General features: G+C 39.3%; 1 protein-coding gene across 1 annotated transcript in view; it reads right to left on the bottom strand.

The window, feature by feature from the left end:
- Positions 1–21,525, bottom strand: part of myo10l1 (myosin X, like 1) — a 136,635-nt gene that overhangs the window by 93,027 nt on the left and 22,083 nt on the right. Inside the window, exon 2 of the mRNA XM_061968121.2 lies at positions 5,868–5,966. Within this exon, the coding sequence (XP_061824105.2) occupies positions 5,868–5,966 (99 nt within the window). The remainder of the gene's footprint in view (positions 1–5,867; positions 5,967–21,525) is intronic.

The following is a 21,525-nucleotide window of genomic DNA, read 5'->3' as shown; positions in this document are numbered from 1 at the left end:
CCCGGATGACAGAGCTTCTCACCCTATCTCTAAGGGAGAGCCCCGCCACCCGGCGGAGGAAACTCATTTCGGCCGCTTGTACCCGTGATCTTGTCCTTTCGGTCATAACCCAAAGCTCATGACCATAGGTGAGGATGGGAACGTAGATCGACCGGTAAATTGAGAGCTTTGCCTTCCGGCTCAGCTCCTTCTTCACCACAACGGATCGATACAGCGTCCGCATTACTGAAGACGCCGCACCGATCCGCCTGTCGATCTCACGATCCACTCTTCCCTCACTCGTGAACAAGACTCCGAGGTACTTGAACTCCTCCACTTGGGGCAAGATCTCCTCCCCAACCCGGAGATGGCACTCCACCCTTTTCCGGGCGAGAACCATGGACTCGGACTTGGAGGTGCTGATTCTCATCCCAGTCGCTTCACACTCGGCTGCGAACCGATCCAGTGAGAGCTGAAGATCCTGGCCAGATGAAGCCATCAGGACCAAATCATCTGCAAAAAGCAGAGACCTAATCCTGCCGCCACCAAACCGGATCCCCTCAACGCCTTGACTGCGCCTAGAAATTCTGTCCATAAAAGTTATGAACAGAATCGGTGACAAAGGGCAGCCTTGGCGGAGTCCAACCCTCACCGGAAACGTGTCCGACTTACTGCCGGCAATGCGAACCAAGCTCTGACACTGATCATACAGGGAGCGGACCGCCACAATCAGACAGTCCGAAACCCCATACTCTCTGAGCACTCCCCACAGGACTTCCCGAGGGACACGGTCGAATGCCTTCTCCAAGTCCACAAAGCACATGTAGACTGGTTGGGCAAACTCCCATGCACCCTCAAGGACCCTGCCGAGAGTATAGAGCTGGTCCACAGTTCCACGACCAGGACGAAAACCACACTGTTCCTCCTGAATCCGAGGTTCGACTATCCGGCGTAGCCTCCTCTCCAGTACACCTGAATAGACCTTACTATTATTATTTTTTTTTTTTTAATTAATCAATCCAACAAAACAATACACAGCAATACCATAACAATGCAATCCAATTCCAAAACCAAACCCGACCCAGCAACACTCAGAACTGCAATAAACAATTGAGAGGAGACACAAACACGACACAGAACAAACCAAAAGTAGTGAAACAAAAATGAATATTATCAACAACAGTATCAATATTAGTTACAATTGCAACATAGCAGTGATTAAAAATCCCTCATTGACATTATCATTAGACATTTATTAAAAAAATAATAAAATAAATAAGAACAATAGTGTCACAGTGGCTTACACTTGCATCGCATCTCATAAGCTTGACAACACACTGTGTCCAATATTTTCACAAAGATAAAATAAGTCATATTTTTGGTTCACTTAATAGTTAAAACAAATTTACATTATTACAATCAGTTGATAAAACATTGTCCTTTACAATTATAAAAGCTTTTTACAAAAATCTACTACTCTGCTTGCATGTCAGCAGACTGGGGTAGATCCTGCTGAAATCCTACGTATTGAATGAATAGAGAATTGTTTTGAATCGGGAAAAAAATCGTTTTTGAATCGAGAATCGTGTTGAATTGAAAAAAAAAATCGATTTTGAATCAAATCGTGACCCCAAGAATCGATATTGAATCGAATCGTGGGACACCCAAAGATTCACAGCCCTATTAAACATGCTTCTCTGATGAGAGTATTGCGCGAGTGCCGTTTTGGCCTACTAATTTCAGCGCTCCTTGAACTCACCGTAGTTTGTTTACATGTACTACTTTCTCCGACGCTGCCACAGAAAGACGTGTTTTATGCCACTCCTTCTTTGTCTCATTTTGTCCACCAAACTTTTCATGCTGTGCGTGAATGCACAAAGGTGAGCTTTGTTGATGTTATTGACTTGTGGGAGTGTTAATCAGGCATATTTAGTCAATGCATGACAGCAAGCTAATCGGTGCTAACATGTTAAATAGGCTAGCTGTATGTACATATTACATCATTATGCCTTGTTTGTAGCTATATTTGAGCTCATTTAATTTCCTTTACTTATGTCCTCTGTTTATTTAATTTATATTTGCATGTCTCATGACACATTATCTGTATGTAATATTGGCTGCGTTTCTGCGTTGTTTGTGTGCCATGTTGTTCCAGACCACAGCAAACGTTACCCAGCTCGCAAATATTGCAATGAACCCACTAGAAGAAGACAGCCTGATGTTTCCTTAAACTTGAACACACACATCTATACCTTTGGACATTCTGAGCCAGTAATTTCCAGAAGTTATCTCATCCTGTGAGAAGCCTCCATTTTACTAATGATTTCCAATGTTGCAAAAATGTGTAGAATAGAAATTAAAATACAACATTTCTGTCAACGAAGATTTGCATCAGCCTTTGATAGTAGGCTACTATAGACACTTTAGTCATGTGTTGCCTTCATTATAACACTTATATAAGGCTTTTCATTTTTTGCGGCTCAAGACAGATTTTTTTTTTGTATTTTTGGTCCAATACGGCTCTTTCAACATTTTGGTTTGCCGACCCCTGCAATAGCGTAATAGCGTTTACCTTCACACATACAAATAGATCAGGGTGAGGTACCAAAGCTTTTTTCACTGAGGGCCACAGACTGACAAAAGGATGTTGGTAGTTTTCACCTTCAAAACCAATAAAATATATGGATTTTTTTTTACAGAAAACAAAGACGACTATTTTTGGACAAATGAGGATTCACAACCGTATTTACCATGAATTGATTAACGTGGATCCCGACTTAAACAAGTTGAAAAACTTATTCAGGTGTCACCATTTAGTGGTCAATTGTACGGAATATGTACTGTACTGTGCAATCTACTAATAAAAGTTTCATCTTTTTGAAGCTGAATATACGGAGGATGAACTGCTGCCCATAGAAGCGAGTACGAACAGGCGGTGAAACGTTGGGAGCAGACGGGAGCCGAGAGAGTGAGGTCGGTGTGACTTGACACTGTAAATGTGGAACTTGGAGACAAGCTACTTCGACGTAAATTCCGTGCTTACCCAAAATAAACCGAAAAAAAAAACTTCCCCGGCAAGCTGGACCAAAAAAGACAACTGTCCATTTGAGTAAGTCACTATAATGTTGATCATGATACACGCAGCACTTTATCCGTGTTATTGTAACCCTAATATTTTGGTCTCTCACCAACTTTGACGGCTGTGGGTTAAAGGCGGGCTACAGTTGAGTTGTTTCGAAGATAGTTTTGTTGCTTTCCTTGCAAAAGTACCACAAAGGCAGGACATGCTTGACTCCACTTTATTTTTACACACACAGCACAGCCATTTCTTCTCGTCTCCCGCTCTCTCTTTCTTTTTCTCTCTATGTCCTCCCCCCGTCCGTTCCCTATTCGGGCTCACGGAAACAATAGGTAGGAACGAAACGCGGGACCGTATAAAATAAAATAAATTACAATACAACAGATGTGTTACGTGAAAATAACAGTAATGTGACTCAATAATATGTATATAAGAATTCCTGCCTAACAAATTACTTTCCATTCATAAATCGGAATAACATACCAAATCAAATGTTCCCCGCTTCCGCCATCCTAGTCACTGCCGTCGTGTCCTTGGGCAAGGCACTTTACCCACCTGCTCCCAGTGCCACCCACACTGCTTTAAATGTAACTTAGATATTGGGTTTCACTATGTAAAATCGCTTTGAGTCACTAGAGAAAAGCGCTATATAAATATAATTCACTTCACATTAACAACGTCGCTACAGCTTGGTTATTATACAGGCTACGGGACGTAAATGAAGTATTGTTGGCGGTTTCTGGAAGTATTTTCCAAGTGACTTAGAGGCAGAATGAATTGCTACCATTAAGCCGCATTGCCAGAACTAGCCGATTTTTACAAATTAGAATGCAAAAAAAAACAACAAATTTTGCAGTTCCCCTGTGTGGTGTTCGGGTCTGTGGGACCCGTTTTAATTTTTTATTAAAAGAAAAATGATACAATGAATTAATTTTTCAAACTGAGACTCACTGACTTTGGCTCATTTTCTGTGAAGAACGTATATCAGAATACATATTTAATAACCACACACCATACATAAAATACATAAAATGGCATCTACAGTGCCAGGATTCAGGCGAGAGCGCCTGGCCTCTAAAATGCGCCCTGCTGCGCTGAAGGAGCGCTCACTTGCGCCACTTGTTGCTGGGACGCATAGGATTCAGGTCCACACATGCATCTGTAAGCCTTGTTTTAACATCCTGTGGCACTCTTCTGGGATCACGGCGGACGAAACTGCTCATGCTCAGGGTGTTTGTGGAGGTTTGGGGTTTTGCACAAATGTGATGCACCATGTTAGATGTCCCGGTTTTGTGACTGTCGTAGACATAAACAGCGTCGCAGCTCTTGCTAATCACGTAGCCAGCATTGCTATCATCCTGATTTACAACCTCATAAAAACGAGTCCACGCTGAACTTTTCTGGTCTTTTTTTTCCCTGGTCTTCAGTATTCCCTTTTTTAGTTTGTCGCGTACCACGTTTGCTGCCGGCGGTGCCATCTTTTTCTTTTTTTTCTTCTGTTGTGTTGTGGTGTGCTGCAGTGCCTGATGAATAATTGCCTGTTTCAAAGAGTGCTGCTCGTTTTTCGTATGTGGGTGACAACATTTAACTATGTATATATATTTCCGAATTGGTTCAACCGCCAACCGCCCGAATCTATTTAAAATCTTTTTTTTTTCGTCATGTCACCCGCCCGACCCGCGGATTATCCGCGGACTCCGCGGTTGTGTGCGCAAACCGCGCATCTCTACCCCCTACACATTTCTATTACATATAAGATGTCCGGGTCCACTGGACCCGGGGCTAATAGAAGTGTGGAAATTGATGTTCTGTGTACCACACACACACACACACACACACACACACACACACACACACACACTGCAGGCCTAGACAGGAGGAGGACAGAGTGTAGGTACACAGAACATCAGAGGGTCAAATGTGCGAGAAAATGAGAGCAGACAGTGTTGACAAACAATGTTGTAAACTTGTGTGGGAACCGCAGGTGCAGAAACACAAAATAAAAATGTATGTGGGATGCAGAAACTGGCAGAGAAATTTTCCGTGCAACGTTCATATTGTTGTTACTCCGCCAGCGTTTGTGGATCTGATGGACCCGTTGCATTTTGTGGCTTTTAATGCCTCACAATCAAACACTTTTATGTTAAAATACTGAACAGACGTTTACCTTATCCCAATAAACATCTGTTCAGTATTTAAACATAAAACTGTTTGATTGTGAGGCATTAAAAGCCCCAAAATGCAACGGGTCCATCAGACCCACAAGCGCTGGCTGAGTAACAACAATATGAACATTACACAAGGGTTAAGTGTTTATGGGTTTTAATGTCATTATTTATTTTTCAACTTGTGAAAAAACAGACCTAAAAATATGATTCTTACACTGTTCTAATTTATCCCAGACTCTGATGCCGCAAACACCGAGGGTAAGACATTCATCTGAAAACTCTAATACAAATGTTGGAACGGAGGTCAGCACAAAACTTCAATACCCATAATTTACTGAGTCACCCCCAAACGCTGACTAACTAATCTATGGTCCAGGAAGCAGTGCTGGGCTCAGCTTTAAAATGCTTCAAAAGTCCCAGACCTTTCTGCTCCGGCGCATCTGATTTTTGGGGATTAATGGCTGTCCTTAAGAATTAAACTAAATACTGAGGCTGAAGCTGCCTCTAGCTGAATGCCAAACACATTGCCAGCGTGATGCTGAACATCCTTAAGCTTAGCATCTGTCTGTTTAGCATTTTCATAGTTGGTTGTTGTGATAGTGTGTGTTTGCGTTCGTGTGCACGTGTGCGTGATTTCTTACCTCTCCATAGTCAGTAGTGACAACAAGGGTTCCATCTCCGCAGGAGTTAACTGTGGCCGGAACCAGCTGTTCCTTCTCTCTGACCCAAACGCGGGCCCCCTGGATGGTACAAACACATAACAATGTAAGTTAAATGTTACGACTACATTCAACATTGCTGTCTGAGGATTTTTTTTTTTTTTTTTAGGAAATAAGTTTAGTTTTTTCAGAGAATAAGTCATAATCCTAAAGTAATAAAGTCTGATTTTTTTTTTTTTCAAGGAAAAAGTCATAATAGTATAAAAGTAAGCACATATTTGGAGCGGAAAAGTGTCCTTTAAAAAACAACAACAACAACAACCCTATATATACATATATATATATATATACACACATAATATACATACTATACATGTATACACATATATATGAACATTTTGTCATATCATGAAAAAAAGTTTATATTTTTTAGTTATAAAAGCCACAAAAAGTAATTATCTAATTTGAATTAAGTCATATTTGTAGTTTAAAAAAGAGCTTTTTTGGGGGATAAAAAATATGTAACAATACAAGAATTACAATTACAGGAAAAAGTCGTAATTTAAAGAAGGTAAAATGAATGTTTTGTTTATTTCTGAAAAAAGGTCAAATCTGCTTTTAATAAATAAAAAATAAATAAATAAAATAAAATTTGAAAAAATACAAAAAATAAATAAATATATATATATATATATATATATATATATATATATATATATATATATATATATATATATATATATATATATATATATATATATTTATTTGTATATTGAAAACACTGTGAGGAAAGAGTTGTAACATAAGAATACGTACATATTGTTTAGTGATAAAAATATGAAATGTTTTTGGATTGTAAAGTTATCAACTATATATATTAGGGCTGCAACTAACGATTAATTTGATAATCGATTAATCTGTCGATTATTACTTTGATTAATCGATTAATTAATAGTCGGATAAAAGAGACAAACTACATTTCTATCCTATCCAGTATTTTATTGAAAAAAAACAGGATACTGGCACCATACTTATTTTGATTATTGTTTCTCAGCTGTTTGTACATGTTGCAGTTTATAAATAAAGGTTAATACATTTTTTTTTTTTTTTTATAAATTAAAAAAAAAAATACAAATAAAAATTGCCTCTGCGCATGCGCATAGCATAGATCCAACGAATCGATGACTAAATTAATCGCCAACTATTTTTATAATCGATTTTAATCGATTAGTTGTTGCAGCCCTAATATATATATATATATATATATATATATATATATATATATATATATATATATATATATATATATATATAAAATAACGCTGCAGTTTTCCCAGATTAAAAAATAGTAATCTTACAAGAAATAAAAAGCCAAAGTAAAGTTGTATTTTTTGGGGGGGGGAAAGTAAGAAATATGTTTGTTTGAAAACAAAGGTTATATTTAAAAAATATATAATAAAGTAATATGATAAAAATACATTTAATAATACAATATATTTTTTGTTTTAGTTTAATTGAAAAACAATAGTTTCATACATAACAGTCCAATTTCCCTATGGATTGTGTTCAAAATGCTTTGTAAGACATGCTAATAATACATGTAATACGGATACTGTCAACGTTTTGTAATCATTAGATAAATGATTGTTTATATATGTTGCAAAAACAGATAGAGCACATTGAACTGTGTGAGAAATTCCAAGCCAACCCCATTTACAGGGTTTAATTACAGCGCCACCATGTGGTGTATTTGATGGAAAAACTTCATTTTGACAAATTTTGTGTCAAACGGTTTAGGAGTAGACGTTAGCTTATTATTATTATTATTATAGAAAACCTGCGGGCACCCAAAAAAAAAGACTTGAAACTAGTTTCCATGCAATCAGTAGTGGAAGCGTTTGTTTGAAGGGCTCAAGCGTACATTCCATGATGGCAAATAATACATGGTAACCTTGAACATGTTGGCCATTATTCCGGTCGGCCTGTGTCGGTGCACAGACAGATGTGCTTAATGAGAGATAAAGACTGTAACATCTGCTCTTTCAGTCTCTGTCCAGCAACAGTGCTGGAAATCTGTGTTGGTGTTTGACTCGCGGATTTAGAGGGAGTGCTCATCACACACCTTTACACGCCGACATATGCCTCTTTCACTCCGGCTTTGACCTCTGACCTCTAAAAAAAGGTTGGTCACAGCATGACAGTATAGTAAATACATGAAGGGCTTTAAAAACGTAAACATTAGATCAGGGGTCCCCAAACTTTTTGACTCGGGAACCGCAGTGGGTTAAAACAATTTGGCCGGGGCGTGGGCTGTATACATATATATATATATGTATATATATATATATATATATATATATATATACACATACATACAGTCCAGGTTACTGTGGTTTAGCCTTTATACAGTGCTTAATACCGGGGTAGAGCGGAATATACGTTAGGTCCAGTGACGTGCGGTGAGGTTGATGGCTGGTGAGGCACTGACTTCATCACAGTCAGATTTACAAACATATGAACCCTAAAGAGTATCTTATTCACCATTTGATTGGCAGCAGTTAACGGGTTATGTTTAAAAGCTCATAACAGCATTCTTCCCTGCTTGGCACTCAGCATCAAGGGTTGGAATTGGGGGTTAAATCACCAAAAATGATTCCCGGGCGCGGCGCCGCTGCTGCCCACTGCTCCCCTCACCTCCCAGGGGGTGATCAAGGGATGGGTCAAATACAGAGGAGAAATTTCACCACACCTAGTGTGTGTGTGACAATCATTGGTACTTTAACTTAACTTTAACTTTACACATACAAACTGTAGCACACAAAAAAGCACATTTAAATAAAAAAACTTTATTATGGTTGTGCTGGATGCACCCCCGCCGTAGAATGCACCCCCTTACGGGAGTGTTATAACTAAAGCCCACACTTAAACTTTCCATGTGCAAGATTGAATCTATTTAAAAAATATATTTAATAAGAAGCCAAAAAGTGCAAAAACAATCATGTTCGTGTTGGAGGAGTTGTGAATGAATGAAATATGAAATCCGTGCTGCAGTCTGCAGGTGTACCTAATGTTGTGGCCCTGCGGTCGTTCGCGGCTCCTCCAACGCGAGCATTGTTGTTTTTGCACTTTTGGGCTTCTTGTTGGGTGACTTTTTTGAGTGGGTTCGGTCTTGCACGTGGGGGGTTTGGGTGTGGGCTTTGGTCGGTGTGGCACTCCCGTCGGGGGTGCGTTCTACGGCGGGGGTGCATTAACCGGCACAAGGAGGCGGGATTACTGCGAGCTTCACACAGTGCGTCTTCGCAGCAGTTTTATGATTGCTCAGCACAAGAAATACGTTACACACATACAGTTGTAGACAAAATACACTGTACATTATATACCTCAGCTAACTAAACTATGGAAATGTATAATATAATTCAAATAGCAATACGGTCTCACTGCACAGCAGGCCAGCAGTTAGCCGAGTCCGCAATCCATGGTGAGGCACAACGCAGTGACGTGCCTCAACTGGCTGCTGATCACCGCACCGTCTCTTCTCAGTATTTGAACGGCAAATGTGAAAATTCAGCGATTTTGAATAAAAATAATCTAAAACTGGTGAAGTTAAATGGAAAATAACTTTATAGTATAATCACTGGATACATATAACAATTTAATTAATTGTTTTTCTTTTTACATTTTTTTTCTGCCTCACCTGCCTCCAGTGACTGCACGTCACTGGTTAGGTCAGGAAAAAACACAGGCTATTTCATCCCTACAAGCCTCTTTCGCATGTTTCCCTGCTCTTCAGGGGATTTTAAATAAAAATTGTCACAACCTAACATTGATTAAACGTCGTCAAAGAGCATGTTGTTTCACCGTTGTATTTGTGTTGCGGAACATTGGTCGGGAAATGACCAAATTTCAATGGTCAAATCAACGTTCGAACCCAACATGGATTAAACGTCGTCAAAAAGCATTATGTTTGAATTTTTGCGTTCGAGTTGCTCAACGTCCAGTACCTTGTTCTAAAAAAAAAAACATATATATGTATGTATACGTTAGGTCAGGAAAAAACACAGAGGCTATTTCATCCCTACAAGCCTGTTTTGCAGGTTTCCCTGCTCTTCAGGGTGTCACATGGTGTTGGTGACGAACCCCAAGATGCAGAGAAGGTAGGCTTGGTGCAGGAAAACATGATTTAATGTCCATGAAAATAAAGAAAATACACAAACCAGGAACTAGGAGACAGGAAAACTGAAAATAGCTAACGGCTAACAGGATCTGGCTAACAGGAAAACACGAAGCTAGGAGACAGCAAACTACAAATAGCTATCAGGAACAGCTTACCGCTACGACGACAGCGACAAGGACAAGTAGTAACGACAGGTAGTGATGACATCGACAATCAATACTCCAGCACAGACTGGATGGCAAGGCAGGCCCAAACAGCAGCTGGCTGATTGACACCAGGTGTGGCCAGGTGCCAATCAGCCAGAGCTGAGGGAAAACAGCGCTCAGGGAGACAAGCAGGAAACAACCAAAACAAAAGCGCTGACAGGAAACAAAGACAAACAGAGGAAAAACCAAAACACAACCAAACTGTCAGGGACAAACCTGACACAGGGGTATACAAGCCTGTTTCGCAGGTTTCCCTGCTCTTCGGGGGGTATAAAAGCAGGGAAACCTGCGAAACAGGCCTGTAGGGATGAAATAGACTGTGTTTTTTCCTGACCTAACGTATATATACAATGTATATATATATATTTTGATGTCACGTTATCGATGGGAAAATGCATTTTTAGACAATATTATTTGCCTGAGCGGCAATATAAAACACATTGCTAGCTCTTCTGTTATGGCTCTGATGCGGCAATTGGATACAATCTTAGTGTGAAACAGGCTTCAGAAATGTTGGGAGTCGAGCCAGACTTAAATGTTTTGCCCGACAGTGCGTGGCGTTCCGCAAGAGTCAATGCTCCGACCTTTCTATTGTTTGCTATTTTTTACATGGTCCTGGAGTTCCGCAAGGTTCAATGTTTCGACTTTTCAACTGTATGTTATTCTTTACAAAGATTGCAGGCTCTGTTGTCATGCATCTATTAAACTGATCACATGTTTTCACAGGGGCTTCTGTATAAAACACAATGCTAGCTCTTCTGTCACGGCTCTGATTCAGCAATTGGATACAATCTTAGTGTGAAACAGACTTCAGAAATGTTGGAAGTCTAGCCAGACTTAAATGTTTTGCCCGACAGTGCGTGGCGTTCCGCAAGAGTCAATGCTCCGACATTTCTACTGTTTGCTATTTTTTACATGGTCCTGGAGTTCCGCAAGGTTCAATATTCCGACTTTTCGACTGTATGTTATTCTTTACAAAGATTGCAGACTCTGTTGTCATGCATGACACATGATCACATGTTCCGACTTTTCGACTGTATGTTATTCTTTACAAAGATTGCAGGCTCTGTTGACATGCACCTATTAAACAGATCACAAGTTTTCACAGGGGTTTTTGTATAAAACACAATGCTAGCTCTTCTGTTACGGCTCTGATTCAGCAATTGGATACAATCTTAGTGTGAAATAGGCTTCAGAAATGTTGGGAGTCGAGCCAGACTTAAATGTTTTGCCCGACAGTGTGTGGCGTTTTGCAAGAGTCAATGCTCCGACCTTTCTACTGTTTGCTATTTTTTACATGGTCCTGGAGTTCCGCAAGGTTCAGTGCTCCGACTTTTCAACTGTATGTTATTCTTTACAAAGATTGCAGACTCTGTTGTCATGCATCTATTAAACTGATCACATGTTTTCACAGGGGTTTCTGTATAAAACACAATGCTAGCTCTTCTGTTACGGTTCTGATGCAGCAATTGGATACAATCTTAGTGTGAAATAGGCTTCAGAAATGTTGGGAGTCTTGCCAGACTTAAATGTTTTGCCCGACAGTGTGTGGCGTTCCGCAAGAGTCAATGCTCCGACCTTTCTACTGTTTGCTATTTTTTACATGGTCCTGGAGTTCCGCAAGGTTCAATGCTCCAACTTTTCGACTGTATGTTATTCTTTACAAAGATTGCAGGCTCTGTTGACATGCACCTATTAAACAGATCACAAGTTTTCACAGGGGTTTTTGTATAAAACACAATGCTAGCTCTTCTGTTACGGCTCTGATTCAGCAATTGGATACAATCTTAGTGTGAAATAGGCTTCAGAAATGTTGGGAGTCTTGCCAGACTTAAATGTTTTGCCCGACAGTGCGTGGCGTTCCGCAAGAGTCAATGCTCCGACCTTTCTATCGTTTGCTATTTTTTACATGGTCCTGGAGTTCCGCAAGGTTCACTGTTCCAACTTTTCGACTGTATGTTATTCTTTACAAAGATTGCAGGCTCTGTTCACATGCATCTATTAAACTGATCACAAGTTTTCACAGGGGTTTTTGTATAAAACACAATGCTAGCTCTTCTGTTACGGCTCTGATGCAGCAATTGGATACAATCTTAGTGTGAAACAGGCTTCAGAAATGTTGGGAGTCTAGCCAGACTTAAATGTTTTGCCCGACAGTGCGTGGCGTTCCGCAAGAGTCAATGCGCCGACCTTTCTATCGTTTGCTATTTTTTACATGGTCCTGGAGTTCCGCAAGGTTCACTGTTCCGACTTTTCGACTGTATGTTATTCTTTACAAAGATTGCAGACTCTGTTGACATGCACCTATTAAACATCACAAGTTTTCACAGGGGTTTTTGTATAAAACACAATGCTAGCTCTTCTGTTACGGCTCTGATGCAGCAATTGGATACAATCTTAGTGTGAAATAGGCTTCAGAAATGTTGGGAGTCGAGCCAGACTTAAATGTTTTGCCCGACAGTGCGTGGCGTTCTGCAAGAGTCAATGCTCCAACCTCTCTACTGTTTGTTGTTTTTTTACATGGTCCTGGAGTTCCGCAAGGTTCAATGTTCCGACCTTTCGACTGTATGTTATTCTTTCTTTGACCGATCTGTGTTCTTCTTTGCATGATGTTTGAGTTCCGCGAGGCCGCACAAACTTTACAACCCTATCCAGGTGTTTTCCCCTACTTCATTTCGCATAGGTACTTAGACGCTATTTTGGGAGCAGGAAATTCTAGTGTCTTGGTGCCGTTTACACAGAACAGCCACCTTGACAAAAAAGGGTAAAAATGCAGACTTTTTCAGACTGCAGGAAAGGGGCTTATGCTGATTTCAAACGTGAGTTTGAATGCCATTCATCGTTCTTATTTGGTTCTCTTTTAGCAGCTGTTGAACAGAGATTTGAGACGAGAGGCAAGGGGTTATGACTGAGGCTAAAATGTGACAATGAGGTTAAATGGAGCGTTTCGGAAAGGTGACAGACGGAGACGGGAGGGTTTTGTTTGACCGCTTCGAGGTTCATATTTCACAAAGGAGGATGGTAGAAGGGACGGATTGATGTGGTTTGCTGACACGTTCAGTCATCAAACGTGTGTTTCTGTGCCACTAACGCTAAAGGTTTGTTGTCATGCATGGCCATTCATGCCTGTCTGGACCAGGAATTCCCAGAAGAGGAGAAGGGTTTGGGGGGGATGGGAAGAAGACATAAAAACGAAGAGGACTGTGCGATTGAGAGTGCTGGGTGTGGTTGTAACGCTGCTCGGTCGCTTAAAACACTCCACTGTATTCTCCCCAGGCACAGTGGGTGATTAATGAGGGACCAAAGATCAATTTACTTAAAGCCATGCATGCATTCTTATAGCAAAGCTAACTAGAGGGTGTGTTTCCATTGCGTCCATGATACTGTAATATGGCTTCTGAGTCCAGTATGTGAGCTTTGAGTAGCGTGACTTTGAACAGAAATGGAAGTGAATTACAGCATCTCCCACTGAGAGAACTGAGGTCATGAGGTCATGCTTTATGTGCCGGAATCTAACGAGGCGGACGATCGACAGACTCACCGAAAGAAAAAGAGCTTGTAAAAGCAGGTCTTTTTCTGCCTTGTCATGGATCTGTATAAACTGTACAGACACCGCCTGGGAGGAAAAAGTTGACCTTTTAGTTTGAAAGGGTGTGGTCACACTTGAAGTCCGGTGTTGTACTTTTTGTACTCGGTAGTCAATTTAGTGCAGTCTGATTTGGGTTCCCAATTTCATACGTGTATTACTTGTTACTACTTAGTATTTAGACAAAGTATTCCATTCTTTCAAAATGTTCCAATGTTACAGCCTTATTCCAAAGTGGTATGAAGTCATTTGTGTCCTCCAAATTCGACACACCTCATAAAGAAAATTTGAAAAAAAAAATTCAGAATGGTTTGCTAATTTATTTAAAATGAAAAACTAAGAAATCACACGCAATCTATGCTCAATACTTTGTTGATGCACCTTCAGCAACAATTACAGCCTCAAGTCTTTTTGAATACGATGCCATAAGCTTGGCACACCTATATTTAGGCAGTTTCGCCCATTCCTCTTTGCAGCACCTCCAAAGCTCCATCAGGTTGGATGGGAAATGTCGATGCGGAGCCATTGTCAGACCTCTCCAGAGATGTTCAATCGGATTCAAGTCTGGACTCTGGCTAGGACATTTACACAGTTGTCCTTAAGCCATTCCTTCGATATCTTGGATGTGTGCTTATGGTTGTTGTCCCGCTGAAAGATGAACCGTTGCCCCAGTCTGGGTTCGAGAGCACTCTGGAGCAGGTTTTCATCGAGGATGTGTCTGTACATTGCTGCATTCATTTTTCCCTCTATCCTGACTAATCTCCCAGTTCCTGCAGCTGATAACCAACCCCGCAGCATGATGCTGCCACCACCATGTAGGGATGGTATTGGCCTGGTGATGAGCTGTGCCTAGTTTCATCCAAACATAACGCCTGGCATTCAGGCCAAAGAGTTCAGTGTTTGTCTCATCAGACCAAAAGAATTTTGTTTGTCTTTCAGGTGCATTTTGACAAACTTTTACAAAGGAATAGTTTCCGTCTGGCCAGTCTACCATACTAGCCTGGTTGGTGAATCGCTGCAGAGATGTTGTTCTTCTGTAAGGTTCTCCTCTCTCCCCAGAGGAATGCTGTAGAGTGACCATCGGGTTCTTGGTCACCGCCCTGACTAGGCTATCCCTCAGTTTAGACAGCCTTCTAGCTCAAACCAGAGTCCTGGTTTTTCCAAACTTCTTCCATTCACGGATGATGGAGGCCCTGTGCTCATTGGCCCCTTTAAGGCAGCAGATCATTTTCCGTACCCTTCCCCAGATTTGTGCCTCGAGACAATCCTTTCTCGGAGGTCTGCAGACAATTCCTTCGACTTCATTCTTGCTGTGTGATCTACCATGCACTGTCAAGTGTGGGATCTTTTATATGTAGACACTCGTGTGCCTTTTTAAATCATGTCCAATCAACTGAATTTAACAAAGGTGAACTCCAATTAAGATGTAGGAACATCTCAAGGATGATCAGTTGAAACAGGATGTTCATGCCAAAGGTTGTGAATACTTAAGGGGGGACATGTGATTTCTTAGTTTTTTTGTTTTTAATACATTTGCAGAAAATGTCTAAAAAATGTTTTCCCATTGTCATTATGGGGTATTGTGTGTACAATTCTGACGACAAAATGAATGTATTCCATTGTATGTACCTGGGCTAATGAAAGGCTGGAAAACATAGCTTTATATGATCTTGGAGTTCAACAAGGCTCGATACTCAGACTTCTATGTTATTCTTTACATGATCCTGGAGTTCCATGAGGCTTGGTGCTTAGATCTTTATGTTATTTTTGTTACATGATTCTGGAGTTCCGCAAGGCTCGATCGATACTCCGACCTTTCTGTGCTATTCTTCAAATGATTCTGGAGTTCCGCAAGGCTCGATACTCTGACCTATCTTGGTAAGTCTTTACATGACCCGGAAGTTCCACATTGCTCGATACGCCGACCTGTCTGTGGTATTCTTTACATAATCCCGTAATTCCAAAAGTTTCTATGTTATTCTTTACATGTGGAGTTTCACAAGGCTCAATACTCTGACCTCAGTGTCATTCTTGACATGATCCCGTAATTCCAGAAGGCTCGAAACTAAAAACCTTTCTATGTTATTCTTTACATGTTCTAGGAGTTCCACAAGGCTCAATGCTCTGACCTCAGTGTTATTATTGACATGATGCCGTAATTCCATAAGACTCAATGCTAAAACCTTTCTATAATATTCTTTATATGTTTTGTGTCATTCCGTAAGTGGCAATATTCTGACCTATGATATCTTTGTTGTTCTTTACATTATTCCCAGGTTCCACAGGGCTCAATACTGTGTCCTATCTGTGTTATTCTTCTCATGATCCCATAGTTCCACAAGGCTCAATACACAGACATTTTTTTATATGTTATTCTTAACATGACCTAGTCCAGGGGTCGGCAACCCAAAACGTTGAAAGAGCCACATTGGACCAAAAATACAAAAAAAAAATCTGTCTGGAGCCGCAAAAAACAAAAAGCCTTTTATAAGTGATATAATGAAGGCAACACATGATGTAAGTGTCTATATTAGCTAAAATAGCCTACTATCAAAATGACTTCGCTGACAGAAATTTTGACATCGGAAAACATTAATCAAATGCAGGCTTCTTAGAAGGAGAGATAATTCCTGGAATTTACTGGCTCAGAATGGCCAAAGGTATAGATGTGTGTGTCCAAGTTAAAGGAAATGGCGGGCTGTCTTCTTCTAATGGATTTATAACAATTTATGCAAGCTGAGTTACGTTTGCTGTGGTCTGGAACAACATGGCACACAAACAACTATCAGAATTGCAGCCAATATTACATACAGATAATGTGTCATGAGAAATGTAGATATAAATTACATACACAGAGGACATAGGAAATTAAATGAGCTCAAATATACCTACAAGTGAGGCATAATGATGCTAGCCTAAATAGCATGTTAGCATCGTTTAGCTCGCAGTCATGACCAAATATGCTTGATAAGCGCTCCACGCAAGTCAATAACATCAACGAAGTTCATCTTTGTGCATTCACGCACAGCATAAAACATTTGGTGGACAAAATAAGACAAAGAATGGGTGGCATAAAACACGTCTTTCTCTGGCATCGTTGAAGAAAGTTATACATGTAAATTGTCATGACTGGGTCCTGGGTGTTTGCTTTTCCGGGATGCAACGGAAAATTGGCTCGGGCGAGACGGGAATGTAAGTACATAATTTATTTAATAATTACTAAAACAAAAAGAAGTAAACAAAAGGCGCGCACAATGGCGGAGAACAAATTATGAAACCAAAAAGACTATAAACATGGAACAACTTTGGCATGGGACATGAAGCATGATCTAAGAGGATGAAGAGTGTGTAGAGCATAATTGTGGGATGTCGTCAGAACGACAAACTGAAAACAATGAACTTAAATACTATAGACATGATTAGTGAAAGCAGGTGCGTGACTGAAAACGTGAAACAGGTGCGTGACGTGACAGGTGAAAACTAATGGTTGCTATGGTGACAAAACAAAACAAAAGTGCACAAAAAAGTCCAAAAACAAAACCGAACATGACTAAAACAAAACATGATCATACAGACATGACATAAACCATACTTGCCAACCTTGAGACCTCCAATTTCGGGAGGGGGGCGTGGTTGGGGGCGTGGTTAAGAGGGGAGGAGTATATTGACAGCTAGAATTCACCAAGTCAAGTATTTCATATATATATGCAGATATATATATATATATATATATATATATATATATATATATATATATATATATATATATATATATATATATATACATAAATCCTGAAAATATGCAAACAAAACTGTGTTTAGATAATTGATACTTCAAACTTGCATAAATAAATATTAAGGAATATAACATAACTTGACTTCTGAGAGCTTCAAAATGTAATGAATAAAATGTTAAAGTTGTTGATAAACAAGCAATTATTTTAATAATTAAATATGGTCATTTTAAATGAATTATTATGATCATTTAAAATTAATTATTTCAAATATGTTTATTTTAATGTATAATTCTATGGCTGAATGTAATAAGGAGTCAGAAAAAATACAAATACAAATATAATTAATTTTGATGTTTTTAGCAAAATATAGTAAATTTTATTTTTTTTTTTTTTTTTTTTTTAATTAATATATATATTTATTTTTAGGTAAGATAAACATAATAATACAATTTATCTCTAGTCTGGATGATTTAGTTATTGTCACCCTGTTGTCCTCCCGTCATGAAAAAAGGCTGTCCTCATTCAGGTCCGCATGGAGCTGGAGGGGGCGTGGCCTCCAGAATTTCGGTAGATTTTCGGGAGAAAATTTGTCCCGGGAGGTTTTCGGGAGAGGCGCTGAATTTCGGGAGTCTCCCGGAAAATTCGGGAGGGTTGGCAAGTATGCATAAACAAACTACGGTGAGTTCAAGGATCACCAAAATTAGTAGGACAAAACGGCGTTCGCCAAATACTCTCATCAGAGAAGCATGTTTAATAAAAAATAATGGGATTTGTAACAATTAGGGAGGTTTGTGTCATGTTGTCCTCCTATAGAAACCCTATTAAAACAAAAATATATTTCCCCCCTACCCCCATCTTTTTCTTTTTTCATACATTTTTGAAAAAGTTCCAGGGAGCCACTAGGGCGGCACTAAAGAGCCGCATGTCCATGTTAGTGTATCATTAAAAAAATGGTAAAATGTGTTTAACCAATATATGACCCTGGTCCATGATAGTGTATTACTAAAAAAAAATGGTAACATATGTTTAACCAATGCAGTGCTTTCTTTGTGGCATTATGGTTTTCAGGACTTCATGCCTCCTCTGATTGCCTATGATAGATGAGTTTGTTTTTTAATTTCCTGGCAGCATGAGAACAATGCCTATGCTCAAAATGGGAAAGCACTAATTACACACATCAAGATGCACTACATGTGCAAACAGAAGCCACAAAAGCACAGTAAGAGACACAGTGGATAGCAAATGAGAGAACGCCATAAATAAATAATGAAGCAAACAGCTGAGAAGTTGTTAGCTAATAGGAGGATAATTAAAGGTGGGAAGGAGATGGGAGGTCACAGAGGTACCGCCGGAGTTTAAAGACGTGTCGATTTAACAGAAAATATTAAACATTGCAACCATTCCAACATCACATGCAGAGTTTGGACATTATTGCAGACCAAAAAAGAAACATGCTCAATAAAAGTTGTATGCATTGATTTAGTGGGCCAGACAAAGCTGTCATAAAGCACTCTGATCCGTCCCCCAGCGCTCCAGGCTGAAAGTGTGTCAGTAATATTCCATTAAAGGTGATAATATAATCAGGACAGAAGGGCTTTCAGCAGATTACATCAGTGACGGCGGCCACAGGAACGGAGAGGGATGTTTGCATTTATTTATTTTTGCATCTGTGTCACATCAAAAATGATTATAGTTGAAATTCAACACCACAGCTATAAAAAGTGTAAAAGTACAATGAAAAAAAAGCAAGAAATAAAAGGTTTAATGAACCCAATGGCCACCAGACAACCGAACATTTAACCTTAACCCCAAAATAAACAAAGGAATCATCCAATTTAAACCAGATTATACTTTTCTATTAAAATGACTGTGTGTGTGTGTGTGTGTTGGTGTGAGTGTGTGTGTACTCTGTAAATCCTCTTTAAGAGGCCAGTTTTGAACAGCCTGCTAATTATCCTATTCTCTCTCATCTTGGATTAAACTACAATCTCACACACACGCTAACACCATGGCTACAGGACTCCATGGAAACAGGGTGCCATGGTAACAGCCTCCTTTTCCTCTCTGGACACAAATTGGATGCTGGGAGATGAAGTTCCCTTTTTGCTATGAGATGCTGTGCTGTTTTTTTTTTTGACTAATTAAGATTATATTTAAATATACATTAAAATACAAAATAAAATATACAAATAACAATACAAATTAAAATACAAAAAAGCACAAATAATAGTAATTAAAAATATATAAATTAATTAATAAATACAAATAAATTAATGAATACATTACTACATACTAAATAGCAATAAAATAAATGTAAAAAAAATCATGTGAGGATATAAATCTCTAAAAAAAAAAAGTCTCAAAGTACATTGTACGATAAGCAGCAACAATTCAGAAGTAGAACAAAACGATATGATATTCAAGATTCAAGAGATTCAAGAGATTCAAGATTGTTTATTGTCATATGCACAGTTAAACAGACAGTTTGCCGTACAATGAAAATCTTACTTTGCTAGTCCACCCTTCAACAAGTCACACGGTACTTAGCTAAAAATAAAAAATAAAAATAAAAATGTATATACCAGGCACAGTAAGTAACATAACATTATTGCACATTCTGATTGACAGTCAACAGTATAAATATGGAGGTGACATTTGGTCAGAGCAGCAGTTAAAGTGTCTTTAGTGATCAAAGGTGAAAAGTGTCTACAGTGATGGTTCACAGTTCGGGGGTGGTCATGGTAGCTGTCTTTTGTTCATATATATATATATATATATATATATATATATATATATATATATATATATATATATTCCATCCATCCATTTTCTACCGCTTATTCCCTTTGGGGTCGTGGGGGGCGCTGGAGCCTATCTCAGCTACAATCGGGCGGAAGGCGGGGTACACCCTGGACAAGTCGCCACCTCATCGCAGTATATATATATATATATATACATATATATATATATATATGTATGTTAATACTATATTTAATAATAACAGATTTGTTTTAAATGTATATTCACATTTATTTTCCTTTTTGAAAGAATATTTGCATCATAGTAAATCATGCGACGACGTCGAATCGACCACGTCCCTAACCACGCCCACACCGCCAGGTATTTTGGCAATTTAGGGGAAACCCTGACATTGGTCAAATAAAAATGTCTCACATTACGATCATGGTTTGTCAGAGATGTTTTGCAATGTAATTAGGAATATTGGGGCGGGTGGGTTGGGGTGGTGGTGATTTTTCTGGCTGGTTGAAATATTGTATCAATTATTTTATGACACGTTCTGGAGGTTGAGAAGGTTTAAACAATGTCTTGCAGCAATATGAAGCCACTCCCCCTGAAAAATATCTGTCTAGGGTACACTTATTAATGATGAAAAATGTATATTTTGTATAGTCTGGTCTCGTGTTGTCCCGATACCAATATTTTGGTACCGGTACCAAAAATTATTTCGATACTTTTCGGTACTTTTCGGTACTTTCCGGTACTTTTCTAAATAAAAGGGACCACAAAAAAATTGCATTATTGACTTTGTTTTAACAAAAAAATCTTAGGGTACATTAAACATATGTTTCTTATTGCAATTTAGTCCTTAAATAAAATAGTGAACATATTAGACAACTTGTCTTTTACTAGTACATAAACAAACAAAGGCTCCTAATTTAGTCTGCTGACATATGCAGTAACATATTGTGTTATTTTCCATTCTGTTATTTTCTCAAAATGATTAAGGACACCCCCCCCCCCCCCCCCCCCCCCCCCCCCAATCCCCCCGGGAGACTCCCGAAATTCAGCGCTTCTCCCGAAAACCTCCCGGGACAAATTATCTCCCAAAAATCTCCCGAAATTCAGGCGGACCTGAGTGACGTGTCGACAGCCTGTTTTCACGTCCGCTTTCCCACAATATAAACAGCGTGCCTGC

Source organism: Nerophis lumbriciformis, linkage group LG08, assembly GCF_033978685.3.
Source record: "Nerophis lumbriciformis linkage group LG08, RoL_Nlum_v2.1, whole genome shotgun sequence".
Taxonomy (NCBI): domain Eukaryota; kingdom Metazoa; phylum Chordata; class Actinopteri; order Syngnathiformes; family Syngnathidae; genus Nerophis; species Nerophis lumbriciformis.
Note: the sequence above shows the minus strand (reverse complement) of the source record. Positions and strands in the feature narration are given on the sequence as shown.